The following is an 18,483-nucleotide window of genomic DNA, read 5'->3' on the forward strand; positions in this document are numbered from 1 at the left end:
TATGATAGAGGGGGGGGGGGGGGCCGCCTGCCGCAGCAGCAGCTGTTGCTGTAGCAGCAGAGGGTTGCACATGAGGGATCACCACACTGGGCTGGACAAAGGCCTGAGGGTAAACCAGGTGGGCAGGGATCCTGTGGATACAAAAACGAGTAGAGTCAAAGCAGAGCCACTTTAAAGTCATCCATTCAAGGCCGAAACTAAAGTCTGGAAAACTGAAAAGCAGGCGCCACAAATAGGTCAATCCAGTCCTCAGAACACAGCAAATCCATTCATTAACAATTGAAAAAACCCAACCTACAAATGAAAAGTTAAGGAAGCAGCAAAAAAAAAAAAAAAAATCAACAACATAACTAGAGCACAGCATTAAATAAAATGAAAAAAAAGAAAATAAATTCAAATAGTAACAGAAAAGCTCTGGAATCTGAAATATTATAAGGCTTTAAAAGAGGACACAGCCCAGCTCTGCACCCAGTGTCTCACTGAAAACCGAATCTGACAAAATGCGAGCTTATCGCACAACACAACATGTCAAGATAAGAAATGGACACTACTTGTCCATCAACACCACAAATACAGACATGCCCAAACATGTTAATACATCCGTAAGACAGAAAAATCAGAAACAAAACAAACCATAAAACGTAAGAAACTAAAACTGTTTCATATATTTTCATTTTCAAGCTATCTAAATGCTAACCTCTAGCCATGATGGCTAAGCCACCCTGTTGTAATTGTAGATTTACTTATATTTTCTCCCATTTTCCAAAGAATTTAAGTTATCTTTATATTGTTTCTTTCTAATTTGACTATTAATTGACCAGTTTTTCAGACTACTGAAGTACACTACTGAGGATTTAGCAACATCTAGTGGTGAAATTAGACATTGTGGTCTGCTCTTTCACCATGTTATAACTACCAAAATATAGAAGAATATATATATATATATATATATATATATATATACACAGACAGGTAATTTGAGTAATTTGGATTAGTCACACATAAAACTAAAAATATACACGTGTATGTGTGATTTAATACATTTTGCCATATATAGGAATGTGGACTTATCTCAATTAATCATGCTTAATTATGATCACGATTATTCATGATTAATTACAATCACAAATAATCGTGATTAATCGACAGCTACCCTGTGATTAATCAGTTTAAAAAAATATGAATCACTTGATTGCACTTGATTGAATATATATTTTGAAGAGAAGAACGTTGTCTGTTAAATATATATTTTGAAGAGAAGAACGTTGACTAGCAATAGAGCTGAAAAGAAATTTCAGTATCTGGGTGAACGAGCCTTTAGAAAATATACTGAGGAGCAGGTGGGACCATGTCCAAAGACACGTGTCCCCCTCCCCCTCAAACAGACAGACACCCCTGACAAACATACACCCCAGCTTGACTGACAGGGGAGGCTGGAGGCATGCTATTTTTGCTCCCCTTGTCATCTCCAAAGGACAAGTTGATCTTCTCCTTCAGTAACACATGGCAGAGCTCTCGTCAAATGAAACGGCCACCTGACGCCGCTCCTCCGCCTCACCGACTCTCCTGGCTTTATTCAGGTGTCCCAGCCCATTGGGATGGAGGGCTGTGAATTATTTATTCCATTGTTAACTTAGTAGAATGGAAGACTTAGGGATTGTAACTGATGATGTGTTTGGAAAAATAAGAAGCAACAAGTGGGTGTGTGCTTCTTCCTGACTCGACTTTATTTCATAATTATTTAAAGCACTAACCTAGGACTTGAGGCACTTTTTTCTGTAAGGAATTTGCCAAACATTTTGTGGACGCGTGAGTCTGGAGCTAAATAAAGGTGCTTTGTAAATCACCAGGACACAAGGGTAATCCCCCAGCACACAACCCCGGGGCTTCATGGGCACATCTCGGTCCACCTGTTGTCCACAGCCGAGTGGCTGTGTCTATGCCATACATTATTAACAGCGCTGCCGAGTGACTCCTATTTTCCATCTGAATTTGAGAGGCCGTGGAGATCACTGTGGCCAACAGCTGCTGCCTAAACAGAACCCCGGGTTTAGATCTGTGTCTCCAATGGACAGAGCATTTGTCTAAATTTAAAAATGGACTTTTCTACGTCTGAAGTTGACAGTGATCGAGCCTACGAAGGTTTCCTCTTAGTTTCACTATCAGAAACTAGTGAAAAAGCGGGTTGGAGAACATTCTGGAAAAAAAATACACTCGCTATAGTGTACTTAAAATATGTTCTATTGGTGAAGGCAGTTCAGTGTTAATAAAAGAAAACACAGCATCATGGGTAAGAAAAACAGAAAAACTCCATCATGCATGCCACTGTTTGTTTTGTTGCAGGAGATGTATTTGGAAATTAGCACATCAGCCAGCTACTGTCAACAAAACAGTTCTGATTTCATGTTAACTCGGTCTGAGGAAATAAGTAAAGAACTATTAAATAAAACTATTTTTAAAAAGTGGGGGTGAAATAAAAAAAAACACCCAATTGCAGAAATCCAACTTCAGATCCTATCAAAACTCCAAATCTTCACAAAAAAACCACCTGTCACCCCCCGCCCCCGTATTCCCCACCGCAAGTAGAAATGAGCACACAGTTAAGCTGAAACACCACATCATACTGAAAACAAGGCACACACACCAGTCTATGTTCTAGGAAAACTGGAAAAAAAACAGCAGAAGACTTCCATGCATCTAGTCACCATTTTCAGTTCGTTTGTGTATGTAAACAGGTAAGACTTTAGCGCTCTGCCCCAATGCAGACTCAGCTATTCCTCAAATCATCATGTCCCTTCATCAGCTATTTTAACCGATACCGACCCTGTCAGATCAGAGAGAGACACAGACACAACATGGAGTCAAGGCCTGCAGGGGCTGAGGACCAACGTTCACTTCCTGACGCCAAGCAGAGGAGCACACATCAACACTCACATGTCCTCATACAGGATTAAACAGGGGGAGGCAGTGGTGAACAGTACAACAAATGACAACAGATCATCAGAGACCATATACTGTATTTGTGTTTATACATGTGGACCGTTGGGGTTCTACAGCGGGACTTACCCATAAGGTCTCTGGATGAAGGCTGGGTGGATCTGAGGCACACCAAAAGCAAATCCTGCCAAAAAAAATAAATTAAAATAAATATATTACTTTGTCAAATAAGTATCATTTTAATCACAAAGTAACTGTGGATTGGTCATGAATAAACATAATCCCAGTCAATCGCTTTCAATAGGAGGTTCCAAAGGGGACCTTCAGTTTGTAGTTTTGGGGGAAAACAATTATGTAAATCAATTCTTTAAAAAAAAAAACCAACAACCTTAAACAAAAAAAGTTTAAAAAAAATGTAAAGTACTGAAAAAAACAAACATTCTTTTTACATGACAGTTGGTTTTGTGAGAAGAGGGCAGACTTAGGGAGCTGCTGCTTTATGAGTGGACGCCACATGTAAACGACAGCTGGTCTGTCCAATCAGAGCCTAGTTGCACCGAACATCGCTCAACTGTCAGCTGTTGTGTTATGACCAAAGTTACGCTAACCTTTATCCCGTTACTTATTTGAGGTTTGAGTAACAGGCGACTGGAAACTGGTTAGCATAACTTTTCGTCACTACTAGTGATCCGACCAGGACTTAACGCTAAAACCAGTGGAGCACTTCACGATTTTAACATTTTGGAACTAGATACTTTCGTCCATTCCTTATATTTAACCTATGAAACGGACACAGCGAGTCTTAGTTGACTGGTTTAACCAACTCTTATCACAGTGCTATGTGTGGTACGAGGGTCTCACCTGGCTGTATGACTCTGGGTTTGGCCCCCAGGTAGGCCAGGTTCACATTGGCCTTCCTTCCGTCTATAATGGGGTTGGGGTCTTTACACGCTCGGTCAGCAGAGGCCCGGTCTGCCATGGTCACCTATCAGAAAATAACATAGAAATTGGGTCACAACAGTATAAAAAAAAACTTCCACAGTCCCACGGAAACACTTGGGCTGTGGAACGTACTAAAGACAACCAACTAATTTCACTACACTTCTCCCCCTGTCTCTGGAACCACTTCGACTCGAGGCTGGGATACGTACAAAGCCATAGCCTCTGGATTTGCCGGTCTGTCGGTCAGTGATGACCACAGCCTCCTCGATGTCTCCGTACACTTCGAAGTACTTCCTGAGGCTGGAGTCGGTGGTGTGGTACGGTAGACCTCCTACGAAGATCTTGGTGTAAGTGGTGTCTTTCTGCGCGGAGTGCATCATTGACGTCCAAGTGTCGGCTTCAAGGAGAGTTTGCGGGCCAGGTGAAGTGAGGGAGAGGCGAACAGACATGTGCTGAGCCGGGACACGGTGTGGAGAGTGTGGTCACCGAGTCTGACGGTAATGTGACCCAGGAGGAGGAGAAGGCTAACACCTGTTGGTGTGTGAGCAGCAGGAGGAGGAGGAGGCTAACACCTGTTGGTGTGTGAGCAGACGTTCGTGTGTCCCACTTGTCAGAATGCGACTCTGACACTCGACTCCACTCGGACCTCACGTGGACGAAGCGTTCCCAAACACTGTATTGCGGCCCACAGGGTCGCCGCTGCTACTGGGAAAAATATCATGTGACACCAGTTGCAGTGGCGCCCACAAGTGGTTGCCATGGCCACCTTTGGTAAACTGCAGGTCACCACAAAGCATCTGCCCCATTTTTTTAGGTATCTTTTTTATATGGTCTGTAATATTTGTTTGAAATGTTATGTGAAAGAATAGAAGTTTTATTTTTATATTTCCTCTATGCATTTTCTGCCTGCTAGCTAAGCAATCCTGGTTTACTAATCAACTTCTTCTGGCTGGCAAATGCACTCTAGTTGCATTACCGCCAACTACTGATCACATTTAGAATAACACCGAACCTACCTGAATGAAGTCTGATTTGATTCTACTTTTTAATGGAGAACAAACAAAGACGATGAAGAACCCAGTCCACACAGCAGTCAGATTGAAAATGTTCTATTCTGGAACATTTTGTACCAATGAAAACACTTGGTGATACAATATAAATACAATTCTGTACATCATAATAGTGTAAATACTATGTTCAAATACATTTTTTATGTACAGCTCCGTATGAGGGAGAGCAGCTTTGTTCTCTTTAGATGTAAGGTCTTGGGTTCCTTTCATGTGTACTTGCAATAACTCCAGGATTATAGGTTCTAGTTCTATAGTCTGTTCCACAGTTCAACACTTGATTAAAAAAAGAATAAATGTACATCACAACCCACTCTATAACTACTTCTGCACCATTTTTGGATCCATAGACCATTAAAAAACAAATGGAGTCACCTGGTTCCAAAACCCTGGCTCCAGGCTCTGTCATTTTCTGCTGTCTAATTTTTTTAATTATCTGTGTAAATTGATGTTTAGAAGCTAAAGGTCATTGTGGTCTGATCTCGTGATGTCTTTTGAATGATGATCGGAACCAAACTAACTAAACTAGGGAGAAGAGCATTATTTCACTGTTATCCATTTTGAAGTTGAGGATCATTTTGTGGTCATGTAGTGCATCAGAGTTTGTTTGTCATTGTAACATTGTTGTTATGCAGCATTTGACTTCACCTGATTTAATAAAGGAATATTAAAAAAATAATTCTATTTTACTCAACTCTTCTTACCCAACAAAACCATCATGTCAAGTGAAACACAAATCAAGGGTTTTTCATCTGTTTCCAGGTGGTTCCACCAGGTTCCACCAAGTCATGGTGACAAATATTCCATTATCACCACCAGTGGAAAAGGGATTCGATGGTTTGGCGTGTTGATAAACATACACAAGTTTCAGATCCATACACTGAAGTTGTGAAGTGGTGGGCGGGTGGGTGGAGTGGTGCTGAGGGGGGTGGGGAGTTTATGTGCCTTTCTCTTCAAGGACCTGGACTTCGGGGTCTGTCTGCTTTCAGTCCACAGCTTAAATGTTCATCTTTCCCAAACAGAAGACGGTCGTTGAACTCTCCGAGAATCCTCTTCCAGTGCAAGCGTTCAAACAGCAGCAGTCTGATGCTGGATGGGTTTTCATTTCCTCCACAGTGTTTACAGTACGACAACAAGACAACGGTATGCGGTCCAACACTCAGAGAAACTCTCAGGTTTTTGCAGGTTTGTCAGAATCCGTGGCATTACTCCTATGGCACTATGCTCTTCCTTAAAACACAAATGGACAATATATATATATCTATATATCTATAGATATATAGATATATATATATATTTCCATTAATAGAAAAATAACACATTATTATTCATAACAGCAGATATGGAACCGTAGTTCTTTGGTTACCCCTGACAAATCATATTTACGTAAATATCAATGTTTATTAACAGTAGTACATTCTTCATCTTTATATTTTAGATTCTTCTTCTCGATCCTCAGGGGAGGACAAGCTGTCTTATAAAAATATCTTTTTTTTATTGTTATCCACATTAACTCTTTAGTCAAATGTTTTTGCTCTGTATCAAAATATGACCGCGTAGAAAAGTCAAATATGTGCATAGAGAAAACCCAGTGAACAGTCGTAAGGATCGCCCTTCAGTAAAGGCATTAAAGTCAGTGAAGCCACAGAGTTGAGTGGTGAATAAAAAGAGAGATGGAAGGTGGAGCCGTCCGGACGTCAACCTGCTGTCCAGCCACAGCCACAGGGTCCGAGGGCCAAGACTCTGCTTCAACTCCCCAAAACAGGTCCTTTTCTGGTTCCTATCTGATCACAGTGTGAGGCTCCATGTCCATAGAGGGGGGTCCTCGGGTGAGACGTGATGGCTTGACGAACACTCCATGACCTGGAGGGCAGCGGAAGTAAACTCTGCCCTGGACGGTTCCATTGTGCTTACCTATGGGGGTGGGGGTTTGGGGGGGGGCAACAGGACACTGATTAATCAGTGCTTTAAACCAAAGTATAGAACTTTGACACTTACAGTAATTAGTGATGATGAAATACATTTGGGATGAAATAAATGATCACAGTACTGATCCAGAATTTATCTGATCCAATATTTTTGCTCACCCCTAAAACCAAGACTTGTAATTAAAACTATATTTAAGTAAATTAATTCTAAATCAATCATTACTGTTCATTGAAATCTGCAGCAAAGACAGGCTCCAATCTTGAGGTTCTGAGACTAACCCTAAACCTAACCCTAAACCTAAACACATCATTTCCTCAATGACAAACAGAGCAAAACATTTTAGAAGAACTTACCCACTGCCAGGTCCAGCTTCACACCGATCCAGATGCCCTTGGCAAACTCTACCCCTCCAACGTAGTGGACGGTTCCTCTCCTCTTCCCCACCCACACGTGTTCTCCGGGGGCCATCCAGTCAGGAAGCTGAGCCACTGGAGTGCTCTCATCACCGCTGGAGTCCCCCGAGGGTTCAGCACTACTGGGGTTCGGACTGGGGCATGGACTACCGTGGGGCAGATCTCCCTGTGCTGGTTCCTGGATCGGAGGTTCTCCTCCTGCTCTGGGAGCGGGAGCGGATTTTGTGACTGTAGACACACATGTGGGTGGGGTCGGTGGAGCTGATGCAGGAGGGAGGGTGTGGACTTGAGAAGGAGTTGGGATTTTGTCAGGTTCATTTAGCGGAGCCCTGACTGCAGTGCAAATTAAAGTTGTGTTGGGACACGACCCAGAGTCTTGGTTACACTTTTTTACTGACTCTTGAGGTTCAGATGTGTTAATAATACCACAATCAACAGAGGGATGTCGAGTGTCGGTGTCACCGGATTCTACGTTTTCCTGCTCCCACCTCTCTGTAAAAGGTTCTAAATCACCTTCTCCAATCGTGTCATCAGCGCCTTTAAAGTCAGTGAACTCCTGGCTGGTGCTGAGGACGCAGCTGTGAGGCTGAGGCTTGTCTTCGCAGTGAGAAATACTGACGGGTAAAGAGCCCTGAGTTTGACTGAGCAGATCCTGGACCACATCTGGAGAGAGACGGGACTGTGGCGCGTCTGTCCCCGCAGAGACACTTTTGGTTTGGGTGTAGCCTCGTCCAGCAGGGCAGCAGTGGTGGTCCTGAGGGTCTCTGTGGGGGCAGCTGATGTGATCTGAGCTCTCACTGGCACTGAAAGGCAGATCAGAAAGTGTGGCGTTGGAGGCACTGTGTGAGACGTAGCCACTGGTGCAGCTGCTGGTCGTGGGGCTTCGGGACACTTGTCTCTCTCCACTGCCACCTCCACATGAGCTTCCCTTCAAGTCTGAGCCCTCCTGGTTCTCCAAGGTGGCGTTGTACACCTCGAAGTTTGCAAATTCCTCTGGGATGTAAGGCTGGAATCTCCTGGAATCCTGAGAGCCTGGATCCATGTCCACAGACACATTCACGTCAGTGTCCTCGTCCTCAGAGTCCTGCTGTTTATAACATAAGCAATGGCAAAAAAAAAGGAAAAAAGGAAATACACACTGGACTGTTACTAATGTGAACAAGAGCTGAAAAAAAAATAATGTGAGTGAAAAAAATGCAGTGAATGTAATGGAACATGACAGTGAAATGTAAATGTTTAATCTGGGTAAATTATATGAATTCCCTCAAACATTAATCTTTTTTTCAGCTTTTGTTACACCTCATTAACTGGTATTATCATAAAGCTTTTCTTTGTACATTAAACCAGTGATTCTCACCCAGTGTGCATTAGTGTGCCATGAAGGTTTAACAGGCGCAATGTGGGGAATGGTCCAGCTCAACTGGTCTGAAAACTATTAATTATTTTTTATTTTTGCAAATAATTTGTCCCTATTTGTCTATGCGAGTGTAAGGGAGAACAATTAAATACTCTACTCCTAGGTGGCAGCAGAGACAAAAAAAGAAAACATGTGTGTCTTTCTTCCACTCCTGCAAGTATATCAGTGTTGTGTTCAACTAAACAGGATCCAATTTCCCTTTTCTTAGTGGAGGGCTGTGGGGTTTTCTAATGTAAAAAATACATGGTAATAGTACCAAGGTTAGAAACACTGTATTTAACAACTTTCCAAAGGGACTCTTAGAATACTTACTTCATTACCAACATTACTGCATATGGTTTTTCTCCATTACAATGGCCAACATTTGATTTAAATGCTCCACACACAGTCGTTTGTTACCACTAATCTTAATAATAGTACTACACATGATATACTCTTTAGCAGTGGTACTAGTGCAGAAACTGTCTAAAAAAGGCACATGCTTGAAGCAAAGTACACAGCAGTGAGCAGTTGGATTAAAGTGTGTTGTATTTAGTTTTATGAACTTGTTCCATGCCTTGTCTGTAAATATCATGTGAGTGTGTAGCACTTACAGCCGTGTGTGGTAATGTGTGGGTGAGCTGACTGCTGGTGGGGGTGCAGGTGGGGATGGAGGTGGAGATGGTGGCGGAGGTGGAAGGCTTACAGTGGCCCTCGCTGCCCTCCCCTGGGGGGGGGCCCGGGGGGGGGGGGGGGGGGGAGGGGGGAGCAATGCAGGGCTGTCCACACATGAGCGCATGCTCTGCAGTCGGGTCAGAACAGACACACACTTCACACACACACGCACACACACACACACATACACACAGCATGCATGGAGTTGGGCAGGCTGCATAACAGTTAGTGGCAGGCAGTATAAAACATTTTTAAAAAATTAGGCAAGTTTGGATACATTCATACGATGATGCAAATGTGTAAAAATGTAAACAAAAATGAATACTAAAAAGTCAAAAACACAATGGAAATGAAGCTTCATCGAAGAAGGACAAACATGACATAATATAATTAAACATGAATTCTCTTCATTTTGAGGGGGAGATACTGTAAATAAAGTCACTACCTCTTGTCCCAGTAGTGGCCTGGACTCCAAGGATCTCTTCACCTTGTTTTCCTCTTTGACAGGAAGCAGAGACTTGAGAAACTTAGGAGTCTGAGGTGTAAGCACCTTGAAAGGGCTGGAATTGAAAAAAGTGGGACTCTCTGGGGGCAAACCTGTGCAGAAGAACACACACGTAGTTATTGGCCAGTTGACCGTGGACTTCAGAAGATGAAGTCAAGGCTTTAGTTCACTCTCATTTAGTTCACCTTGGTTCTCCTTGCTTTTGATGGGTGTGGTGCACAGTGGACCATCCTGGGGATTACAGCTGGGATTATCCACCTGGTCACAGCCGTCCTGTCAGGTAACACACAGCTGATGTTAATATCTTAAAGACGACTATGTCATAAAATTGTTTCTCTCCAATCTATAAACGTCTCCACTGCTGTGACCTACTTTACAGTCGTCGTCCTCACAGCCCGTCAGGTCAGTTTTACTGCAGGAAGTCTGGAGAAACAAAAGCCTGCCGTCACTGTCTAATCAGATTTCAAAGCAGTTTATTTTACACTCGGGTAAGAGTGAGAGTTCAGTGTTGCAGTGAGTAGTGAGACCATTACATGTTGTACATTTGGTGTGCTGATACTCCGTCTTAGGTGTTTGCCCTTCGTGCTGAGCGCTTCCTTCACTGTCACAGCCTGAAAAAGATGGATGTCATCTTTGGAGGTAAAGTCTTTTGTGCAGTATTTCAACATTTATCCTGTAAAGCAGCGGTCCCAACTTTTTTCAAAGACCAGTTGGTCATGTATGAATTTTTTTTTTTTTTTAACAATACCTGCCGTAACCTCTCCAGACTGAGAATGTTCTCAACTTCCAAAACGCCCCGAGTGTACTTCTCTATGTAGGTTTCTCCATCCTGAGTCTCCTCACTGTCACCACGAGCAGCCATGAGAGCCAAGGTCTCCCTCTCCTCCGGCTCCTCTGAAGCCTGGAAATAACAGGAAATAACAGAATGGAAATGTGTTAAAGATGAAGCAGGGGTATAAATGGAGGAGAATGTGAACATGTAGATTCACTGTATTAGAGTTTCACCTTTGGTATGTTAGAAACGATCTCATAGGTCACACCACAGCTGTGATGTGAATTCTTCAGCGACATTCTCCTTTTTAAACTCTGAGTGAAACTCTGTATTAAAAGGTAAAAAAAAAAAAGGTTATGCAAATGACGTGCACCTACTGAAACTCACGATCTGATGTCTGCTTCACTTCCATTCACCTGTTTGTTATAGATGTTGACGGCGATGCGTTTACGCAGCACCAGCTCCATGGAGGCCGGGTGGCTGAGCTGCACCGTGGCTTTGATGATCAGGTAGATGCGTTCATGTGGAGATGTGACCCGGTTTAGGTGCACAGAATCGTGGATGGACGAGTCCCAAGAGCAAACGGCCGACACCTGGTCAAGAAGGAGAACTGTGTCTTAGACTGTGGTGTTTTTATTGTTGAAAGACATTTATTTGTCCTCGGGCTGAGACAGCACAGACAGAAGACAGCTGGTCCAAATAGAACCAAAGCGTTAATACATGAGTAAAACCAAGATAATAATAATGTTAAATAAGACATGGTTTCCCATTAGAAGAAAAAAGGCAAATATTTATAAACAGAGCTTAGGTCATTTTACAAACATAAAAATATTACAATATTAAAATTATTTCAGTGTACTAAGTTTAGATTAGATCTAAACTTAGTACACTGAAATAATTTTAATATTGTGTAAGCTAAATCTAAACTAAAATTTAAACTTACTCTATTGACTACACTGTGACTAAGATAGCGTTACAATTTCATTAAAAGACCAAAAGATCAAAATTGCCCTCAAAATTTAACACTGCTCTGCTGAGTATTTGATTCAATTCGTTTGTTGTTACCCCTCTGGCCACAAGAGGGCAGAGAAGCGCGACGCTCACCTCTTCGTCACTGTGTCTGATGATGGGCAGATAGAAGAACTGGCTGCCATGCTCTTTGGGAAGGATGGAGTTCACTCCTGCAGCATGTGGGCCTGTCAGCTGTTCGTTCACTGTCAGATTATCAGCTGGTGAAGAAAAAGACGGGTCGTGGATTTAAAAAACTAACGAGACATTCTGTGAAATTGTGCTCGAGGTGAAGTCGATGTATTTGTACCATTTAAATCCAAGTAAAGCACTGGAGTGTGAGCTTCCATTCCTGCAGGTGGATTCCTACAAACACGTGAAATCAAAATCAGAGATCAAGTAAAAAACCACTTTAATATTAAAAATAATATATATTTTTTATATATATTGTTACCAGTCTGCGCAGGAGCTCCAGGGATTCCACTTCCAGGTGCAGGAACCAGAACTGCATTTCTCTCCTCAGTCAGTCCGACCCACTGCTCCACCAGTCGAGCTTCACGCTCAACGTCCTCCTCTGACTTCTCTGGAGTTAGAAGGTGAAACAGAAACAGGAATTCAATCATAAAATTCTCATTTTGATGAAAAACATCCCATAATGTGGTTGGTTTCTAGTTCACCATGCTTGTTGATGATTTTCTTGATTTGTTCGTCAAGGTACTCTCTGCGTTTGATCAGAGCTTCTGACCAGCGCTCCCTGACACAGTTGAGGTCTTCTTCCTGGAGGCAGAGAGAGAGAGGGGGGTGAGGGAGAGAGAGAGTGAGGGTGAGGGAGAGAGAGACAGGAGTCAATGCCAGATGACTCAGCCCAGAAAAATTCTCCCATTGAGCTCAGTAGTGTTATCAGGACATGGACAGACCCCACTGGTCTGTCGTAAGTCAACAACCAGCACACTGTTTACACAGTTTATATGTAATAAAATGCAGCTGACCCTGACACACTGAGTTGTTAGAGATATTTACACAAGCAAAAACATCAAGCTATATATAAATATATATTTGATTACATGCATCTTGTGTAAAATCCAATAAAATCTATCGATGTCGAAGCATCAGTATGCATTACATTAAATTATATTATGAGCCATGGCACTTATCATCAGAAAAATCATGCCAGGGTGCACCACCAATCAAGAACGTAATGAAATATAATAATATTCTAGTTTCGTCTCATTTACTACGAATGTACATACTCAATGTAAAACTTGGGCTTGTTTAGTTGAACACAACCCTGATGTACTTCTAGGACTTGAAGAAAGACAGACAGACAGTGGTCTCGCTGTTTTTTTTTTTAAATTATAGCCGTCTGCTGTATGTGATGGTTCTGCCTATCACTGTCAAATAAATAATAATGGTACACTTGTGTGCCGCAGCACGGTGGTTGAGAATCATTGGTCTTGAGTAAAACGACAATTCTCAGAGCCAGGCAAAACTTTGTCGCTCATGCAGCCATGCAGTGTCCATGAGAGGAGCTGATGGTTATTATTGCTGCGACTGCTCAGCCGTGGTTAGTAAACAGTAGCATTACTGTGAGCAACCTGAGAGACAGGCAAAAAAAGAGAGCTGAAAGGAGACAGTTGGCAACCAGAGTCCTGGCTGGGAGCTGCACCAAAGAACGGTCGGTGTGTTTGATAAATTACAGCGACATAAATCATCTGCATGTGCAGCTGCTGTTTAATAAAGCGATTCTTTAGTTGAAAGACAAGCACAGTCCTCTGTGAGCACTCGGTCAATGGGTTTTCCTGCATGCTGCAGTTTGCACTACAGTGTGAGCAGCAACAGGAAGTACTTCAAAACATGTACCTGGTAACTATCCATATCCTCTTCAGCCTCTCTCTGACAGGGGAGAACACACTCAGTCAAAAGCGCTCTGACATGACAGCGCATCCCGTGCTCAGGTAACTGTCTAGGCATTTTAGTGCTTATAAATAATAATGATTCACTGATACCAAAACCATGACTGAAAATACTACTACATGTATCAGTTTGTAATCATTTGTACGGGGACCACCCGTCATGTAAACCCTTGTTAGGTCAGTGAAGGTCTTTAAAACGACATCCTGTCTCAGGAAGCACCATCTTCAACTAGGAACCAAAAAAAAAAGATATTTTGTGACTATTCAGGTTTTTTTTCTGTTTTTTCAGGAAACCTGACTCAGCACAACATTAGACCAGAGGTATCAAAGTCAAATACAGACTGGGCCAAAATTAAAAATTGTGACAAAGTCGTGGGCCAAACTTTAATCATTGAAAAAATTATGACAATTGTTCATGTTTTCCCTTCTCTCCAAATATGATAAAGACGAAATTAAATTTGAAATAAAACATAAATCAGTAGTATTTGTTTCGTACACATTTATATGATCTTGCAAGCCAAATATAATTACACTATGGGCCAGATTTGGCCCCCGGGCCTGTGTTTGGCGCATACGCACTAGACGTTAACCAAAACACAGTCTATTTCTGACAAATCATGACATAACTCCTACCAACATCATAAAACTGGTGGGCTTGTAGTGAGAACTAACAGATATGAAAATATAATTATTGTATTTAGTATGTATTTAGTATGTATTTCCAAAAGGATTTCACAGACCTGGTAGCTGTCGAGAGGTCTCTGGAGTTTGGTGGAGCGCGCTGACACACAGCCAATAGAGACAGAGAGAATCGCCTCCACCAGCAGAGGCAGAGTCCCCGAGTTCTGGACTGGTTTAATGCAGACCTGAAGCCTCCGTGAGTGACCCTGGTCAGAGAAAATCCCCAAGACAACATCAAAACACTGCATGTATTGTGTATTTGTGTAATTCATGGCATGAGGCTACAAGAAGAGGCGATGAAATCCAAACTAAATACAAACAAAAGACAAAGCTGTCCGCCACATGATGCTGGAAAAAATATGGAATCAGTTTTATTCAGATTCAACAGCCAAATAGGCGCGTTCAAATAGTTTGGCATTGAACAGTTGTTTCAAAATATGTTTTCTTTGTTTTAATGTTTCTACCCACTAATAAACGTCGCTTCACAAATGTTGAGATGTTTAACAAAATAAAGGAGAGTTCTTAAAAAAAGGAGGAAATCTCGCAGAAGAGACAGGAGAATTTTTTGGAGTTTTTGGATTCCAAAATGATCATCATTTTTATTTTGTTGAGTTTTGTGAACTGCATTGACATTCAGTCAGTGAGAATATTGGTAGGAGACGTGGTTTAAAGTTTTTTACTGTATTTATTTGCTTGTTTAATATTTTAAATATATTAGAAAATTTAGATATGGACAGAGTGATCTAATAAAGAATATACGAGGCTAATGATTTAAAACAATTTAAAAATCTAAAATTTAAAAACTCAACCAGGAATCAGTGTAGTTTTGAAATAATCTGGTTCTTTCCCTGGACCATGTAAGAACATTTTGGACTCGTACAAGTTTCCATTACTTATAACAGAAACTTTCGCATAGGTTTTTTTCTGACCTGTCGTAACTGGAAGACTCCTCCTGTGCCGCTGTCTTTTGCTGACAGCAGCTCCACAGATGAATAGTCTCCCTGCTCGTTCAACTCCTGGATGGAGATCCACAGCTCGATCCTGCGAGAAACTTCGCTCCACCTTGCGAAACAAACGTCATTTTTCAATTTTTTTTTTCAAAAGGAGCAGCTTTTAAAAGGAGAAATACGTACCTGTCTCTGAGTGTTTGAGTCTTGGCCTCCAGTGCATCCAACTCCCAGAGTGAACGTCCATTCCCTGCACAGCGGTGACCCCAAACCTCTATGGCCAGCGCTCCATCTGATATGAATTCTAAGAACTCATCTGTCACATGGACAGGATAGTCCTGCAGGGAAAAAATATATGAAGTAAAAGAGTAAATGCTGCAAACGGAATAACACTGTAAGAAAATCACCATTTGTTTACCTTGCAGTGATCAAACTGGACAGTGAACTGGGCATCTGGGCTTCGAGGGCAGGGTCTGTCAGGGCTGACCATAGGGGGCGCCACAGTGGGCTCTCCGTGCTCCCAGAAAGTGTATTGACAGAAGACAAAGTTGGACAGGTTGAGAGGTAGACCGGTGGCCTCCCGGATCCGCACCTGCAGCAGGAGGACGGCAGGAAAAATGTCAGACCCTGTTGTTTATTCATGTTTCAGTCACACACTACTGCAGTCTTCATCAAATGTAGGAATGGAGAAAAGAATCTTTTACCCTGCAGGTGAGTCTCTTGGCCATGTGGACGATCTCCCCGTTGGTGTCCATGACTTCCAAACAGCTGCTCTCACTGGAGTTTTCTGAAGAGTCATCTCCCCCACAAAGCCGTTCAGGCACAACACCACTGACTCTCATCAGCTCTACGTGTAGCCTGCCTGCTACCTGCACAAACAGGTGAAAGGAAGGTTGCAATTTAAAAAATGGTAAAAAAAATTATATTAATTTACACATATGTACCAACAGGCTAACAACTTTGTTAGTGTCTAATTGATTCATTTTTGAGTGATACAGTAGCAGCATTCAATTGAGTGTCAAGGGTACCCCCTTGTGGCCACAGATAAGTTTGATAAATCATTTCTTCTGTAAGTCTCAAGACCAGCTAAATCACTAAAATAAGTGCAACTTATACATCGGAAAACTCAGTAATAGTTGTGTACCTCCCCCTGTTGGCTGATGATGGGAACGGCGTACTGCAGTTTAACGTCATGGAAAAGGCACTCCAGGAAAATGTTAGCCACTCCTATCAGGTTGTGGTTCTCTTGTGCCTCATAGAAGGGATCACATGGTTTACTGTTTCCTTTGTTATGCTGGAAACAAGAACAAAATGGAAAATTAATAAATACATATATATTTTTAAATTTCCCTTCCAGTTCCTGGGTTCTCACCGTCTCCTCAGTTCCTTCCTTCCAGTCCCTGTAATGGTCCCTCATGTCCACCAGCTTGTTCTCCAACTTCTCGATTGTCCACACCTGAGTCCCTTTACCTTTCCTCCGCACCTGGATGGCTGGCTCGCTCACTATCATTCCACGCTAGAGAAAAAAAAAATCACAAGATTAGACAGTGGTTTTGTTTGGATGGATGTGTGCATTACACAGGTCTCACCACATGCACATGTTTATTATATAATATATGTTTTATTACAGAGAAATTCTATCCACAAGAGAAGGGCCTCTGGTTGTCACCTGGTCTACAGCATCATAAAACATACGATGATGACAACCAGAGTGATGTTGCTATTCTTTTAGCAGCTCAGGGGTCTGACCTTGTGGTTGGCACTGAGATTGGCTGTGGGAATCTGAAGAGTGACCTGATAGTCGGTCAGTTTGTTCATCTCTTCCGCCAGAAAGTTGGCTTCTCGCACCAAGGTGTTGGCTTTGACGACCTGCTCCCTGAGCCGAGAAAGACTCTGACGAAAAAGCACATCACTGTCTCACACACACATACACACACAGAACAGAACAAAAAGAATAGAGGGATCATCCATTCATTCAGGTAGAAAGAAACCTGTGATTATCTTTTATATACTGTTTGTCTAGACTGACACAAACAGGTATTTTACATTTAATGACAGACCAAACTCCACGCACCAACACTGCTCCCTGCAGATACCCTGCTCTTTTTTTTTCATCTACGCATGTGTACTAGTCATGGGAAAATTAAAACTTAGAAAAATACATGCCACTGAGGCTACGTCCAGTAAAACCTGCTGTGTAAGAGCAGCAGATGTCCTTCTGGCACATTATCAAAATCCAAAATAGGTCAGAACAGAGTGAAACCCATGTGAGAATAAAATATTCAGACAAAGTCGTACTTTAAAAATCTGAAAATCCACCTCTGGCCCAATGATTACTCTTTAAAACTATGTGTGAGTGATTATAGGATTAAAGGTGTTTAGTCCAGTGTGTCCACCATGTGTCGGCTCCACTGACCGATCATCCGTCCAGAGTCGCAGTTTGCCGTGTGGCGTGTGCGTCTGGAAGGTCAGGCGTTCGCTGACGCTGCTGCTGGTGCGATGGTGCTGCGATGCTTTCTCAGGAGACAACTGTTGCCTGAGGGACTCCAGCTCTCGCTCATACATCATCCTCTGCTCCTCCAGTGCAGTTCGCTTCTCTTCCAGGTACTGCTTCTCCAGCACCTGGACCACATTCTGCATGGGATCTAGGAAATATGAAAAATAAATAAATCGACAATTTACCTTGATTAATCATGATTAATTATGATCTTGATAATTAATGATTTGGCATTTCAATTAATTTTCATAGACTTAAGTAGCCAGAACACAGCTGTTGTTTTACGAGTTTTGGAATGTCCGTTAGATTTCATCATATTCCTGTAAAAAGTCTGTATTTACTCTAAGGAGCTTAACCTTCAAATCTCTAGGATTATGCAGATTTGAAAACAGAAATGACTTCAATCATACCGTTCCCTAGAGTCTTCATTATGACCTCCATCTGGGCAAACTCGTAGCTGTAGTCCTGCTCAGACGACGCCTCGCTGGCCGTCTCCACATCTGCCTCGATGAAGCTCTCCCTGGGAGAAGCTCTCTCCAGATCTCTCAAACGGTCCCGCCGTTTTCTCTTGGGCAAATTGATCCTACGACACGTCACGGGGGTTTTTACTGTGTACATTCTAACTTCCGTCAATGTGACACACATCGAGCTAAAAAATATGACAAACCTAAAGAAATGGTTGTTGCCCCATAAGATCCGGTCTCCGTGCCACAGGTGCACCAGCGTGTCAATCATGGCTCCGTTCACACAGGTCCTAAGACAGAGGAGGTTTGACTTTATCACCAGAGACGTCTGCATTAT

General features: G+C 42.4%; 2 protein-coding genes across 2 annotated transcripts in view; both read right to left on the reverse strand.

Annotated features, from left to right (window-relative positions):
- rbm24b (RNA binding motif protein 24b) overlaps window positions 1-4,660 on the reverse strand; it is a 9,225-nt gene extending 4,565 nt beyond the window's left edge. Inside the window, exons 1-5 of the mRNA XM_025061792.1 lie at window positions 4,429-4,660; window positions 4,089-4,396; window positions 3,799-3,922; window positions 3,067-3,121; window positions 28-131 (exon numbers count right to left, since the gene is read on the reverse strand). Of these exons, the coding sequence (XP_024917560.1) occupies window positions 28-131; window positions 3,067-3,121; window positions 3,799-3,922; window positions 4,089-4,328 (523 nt within the window). The 5' untranslated portion in view covers window positions 4,329-4,396; window positions 4,429-4,660. The remainder of the gene's footprint in view (window positions 1-27; window positions 132-3,066; window positions 3,122-3,798; window positions 3,923-4,088; window positions 4,397-4,428) is intronic.
- A 1,613-nt stretch (window positions 4,661-6,273) lies between these two features.
- Window positions 6,274-18,483, reverse strand: part of kif13a (kinesin family member 13A) — a 35,248-nt gene continuing 23,038 nt past the window's right edge. Inside the window, exons 16-39 of the mRNA XM_025061793.1 lie at window positions 18,350-18,436; window positions 18,093-18,265; window positions 17,602-17,830; window positions 16,935-17,097; window positions 16,558-16,701; window positions 16,330-16,479; window positions 15,890-16,054; window positions 15,604-15,777; window positions 15,372-15,523; window positions 15,168-15,300; window positions 14,298-14,444; window positions 12,322-12,421; window positions 12,107-12,227; window positions 11,955-12,010; window positions 11,741-11,865; window positions 11,053-11,229; window positions 10,870-10,962; window positions 10,613-10,765; window positions 10,392-10,475; window positions 10,237-10,287; window positions 10,050-10,137; window positions 9,805-9,956; window positions 7,229-8,372; window positions 6,274-6,860 (exon numbers count right to left, since the gene is read on the reverse strand). Of these exons, the coding sequence (XP_024917561.1) occupies window positions 6,727-6,860; window positions 7,229-8,372; window positions 9,805-9,956; window positions 10,050-10,137; window positions 10,237-10,287; window positions 10,392-10,475; window positions 10,613-10,765; window positions 10,870-10,962; window positions 11,053-11,229; window positions 11,741-11,865; window positions 11,955-12,010; window positions 12,107-12,227; window positions 12,322-12,421; window positions 14,298-14,444; window positions 15,168-15,300; window positions 15,372-15,523; window positions 15,604-15,777; window positions 15,890-16,054; window positions 16,330-16,479; window positions 16,558-16,701; window positions 16,935-17,097; window positions 17,602-17,830; window positions 18,093-18,265; window positions 18,350-18,436 (4,195 nt within the window). The 3' untranslated portion in view covers window positions 6,274-6,726. The remainder of the gene's footprint in view (window positions 6,861-7,228; window positions 8,373-9,804; window positions 9,957-10,049; window positions 10,138-10,236; window positions 10,288-10,391; window positions 10,476-10,612; window positions 10,766-10,869; window positions 10,963-11,052; window positions 11,230-11,740; window positions 11,866-11,954; window positions 12,011-12,106; window positions 12,228-12,321; window positions 12,422-14,297; window positions 14,445-15,167; window positions 15,301-15,371; window positions 15,524-15,603; window positions 15,778-15,889; window positions 16,055-16,329; window positions 16,480-16,557; window positions 16,702-16,934; window positions 17,098-17,601; window positions 17,831-18,092; window positions 18,266-18,349; window positions 18,437-18,483) is intronic.

The sequence above is a fragment of the Cynoglossus semilaevis genome, chromosome 13 (assembly GCF_000523025.1).
Source record: "Cynoglossus semilaevis isolate Cse_v1.0 chromosome 13, Cse_v1.0, whole genome shotgun sequence".
Lineage (NCBI taxonomy): Eukaryota > Metazoa > Chordata > Actinopteri > Pleuronectiformes > Cynoglossidae > Cynoglossus > Cynoglossus semilaevis.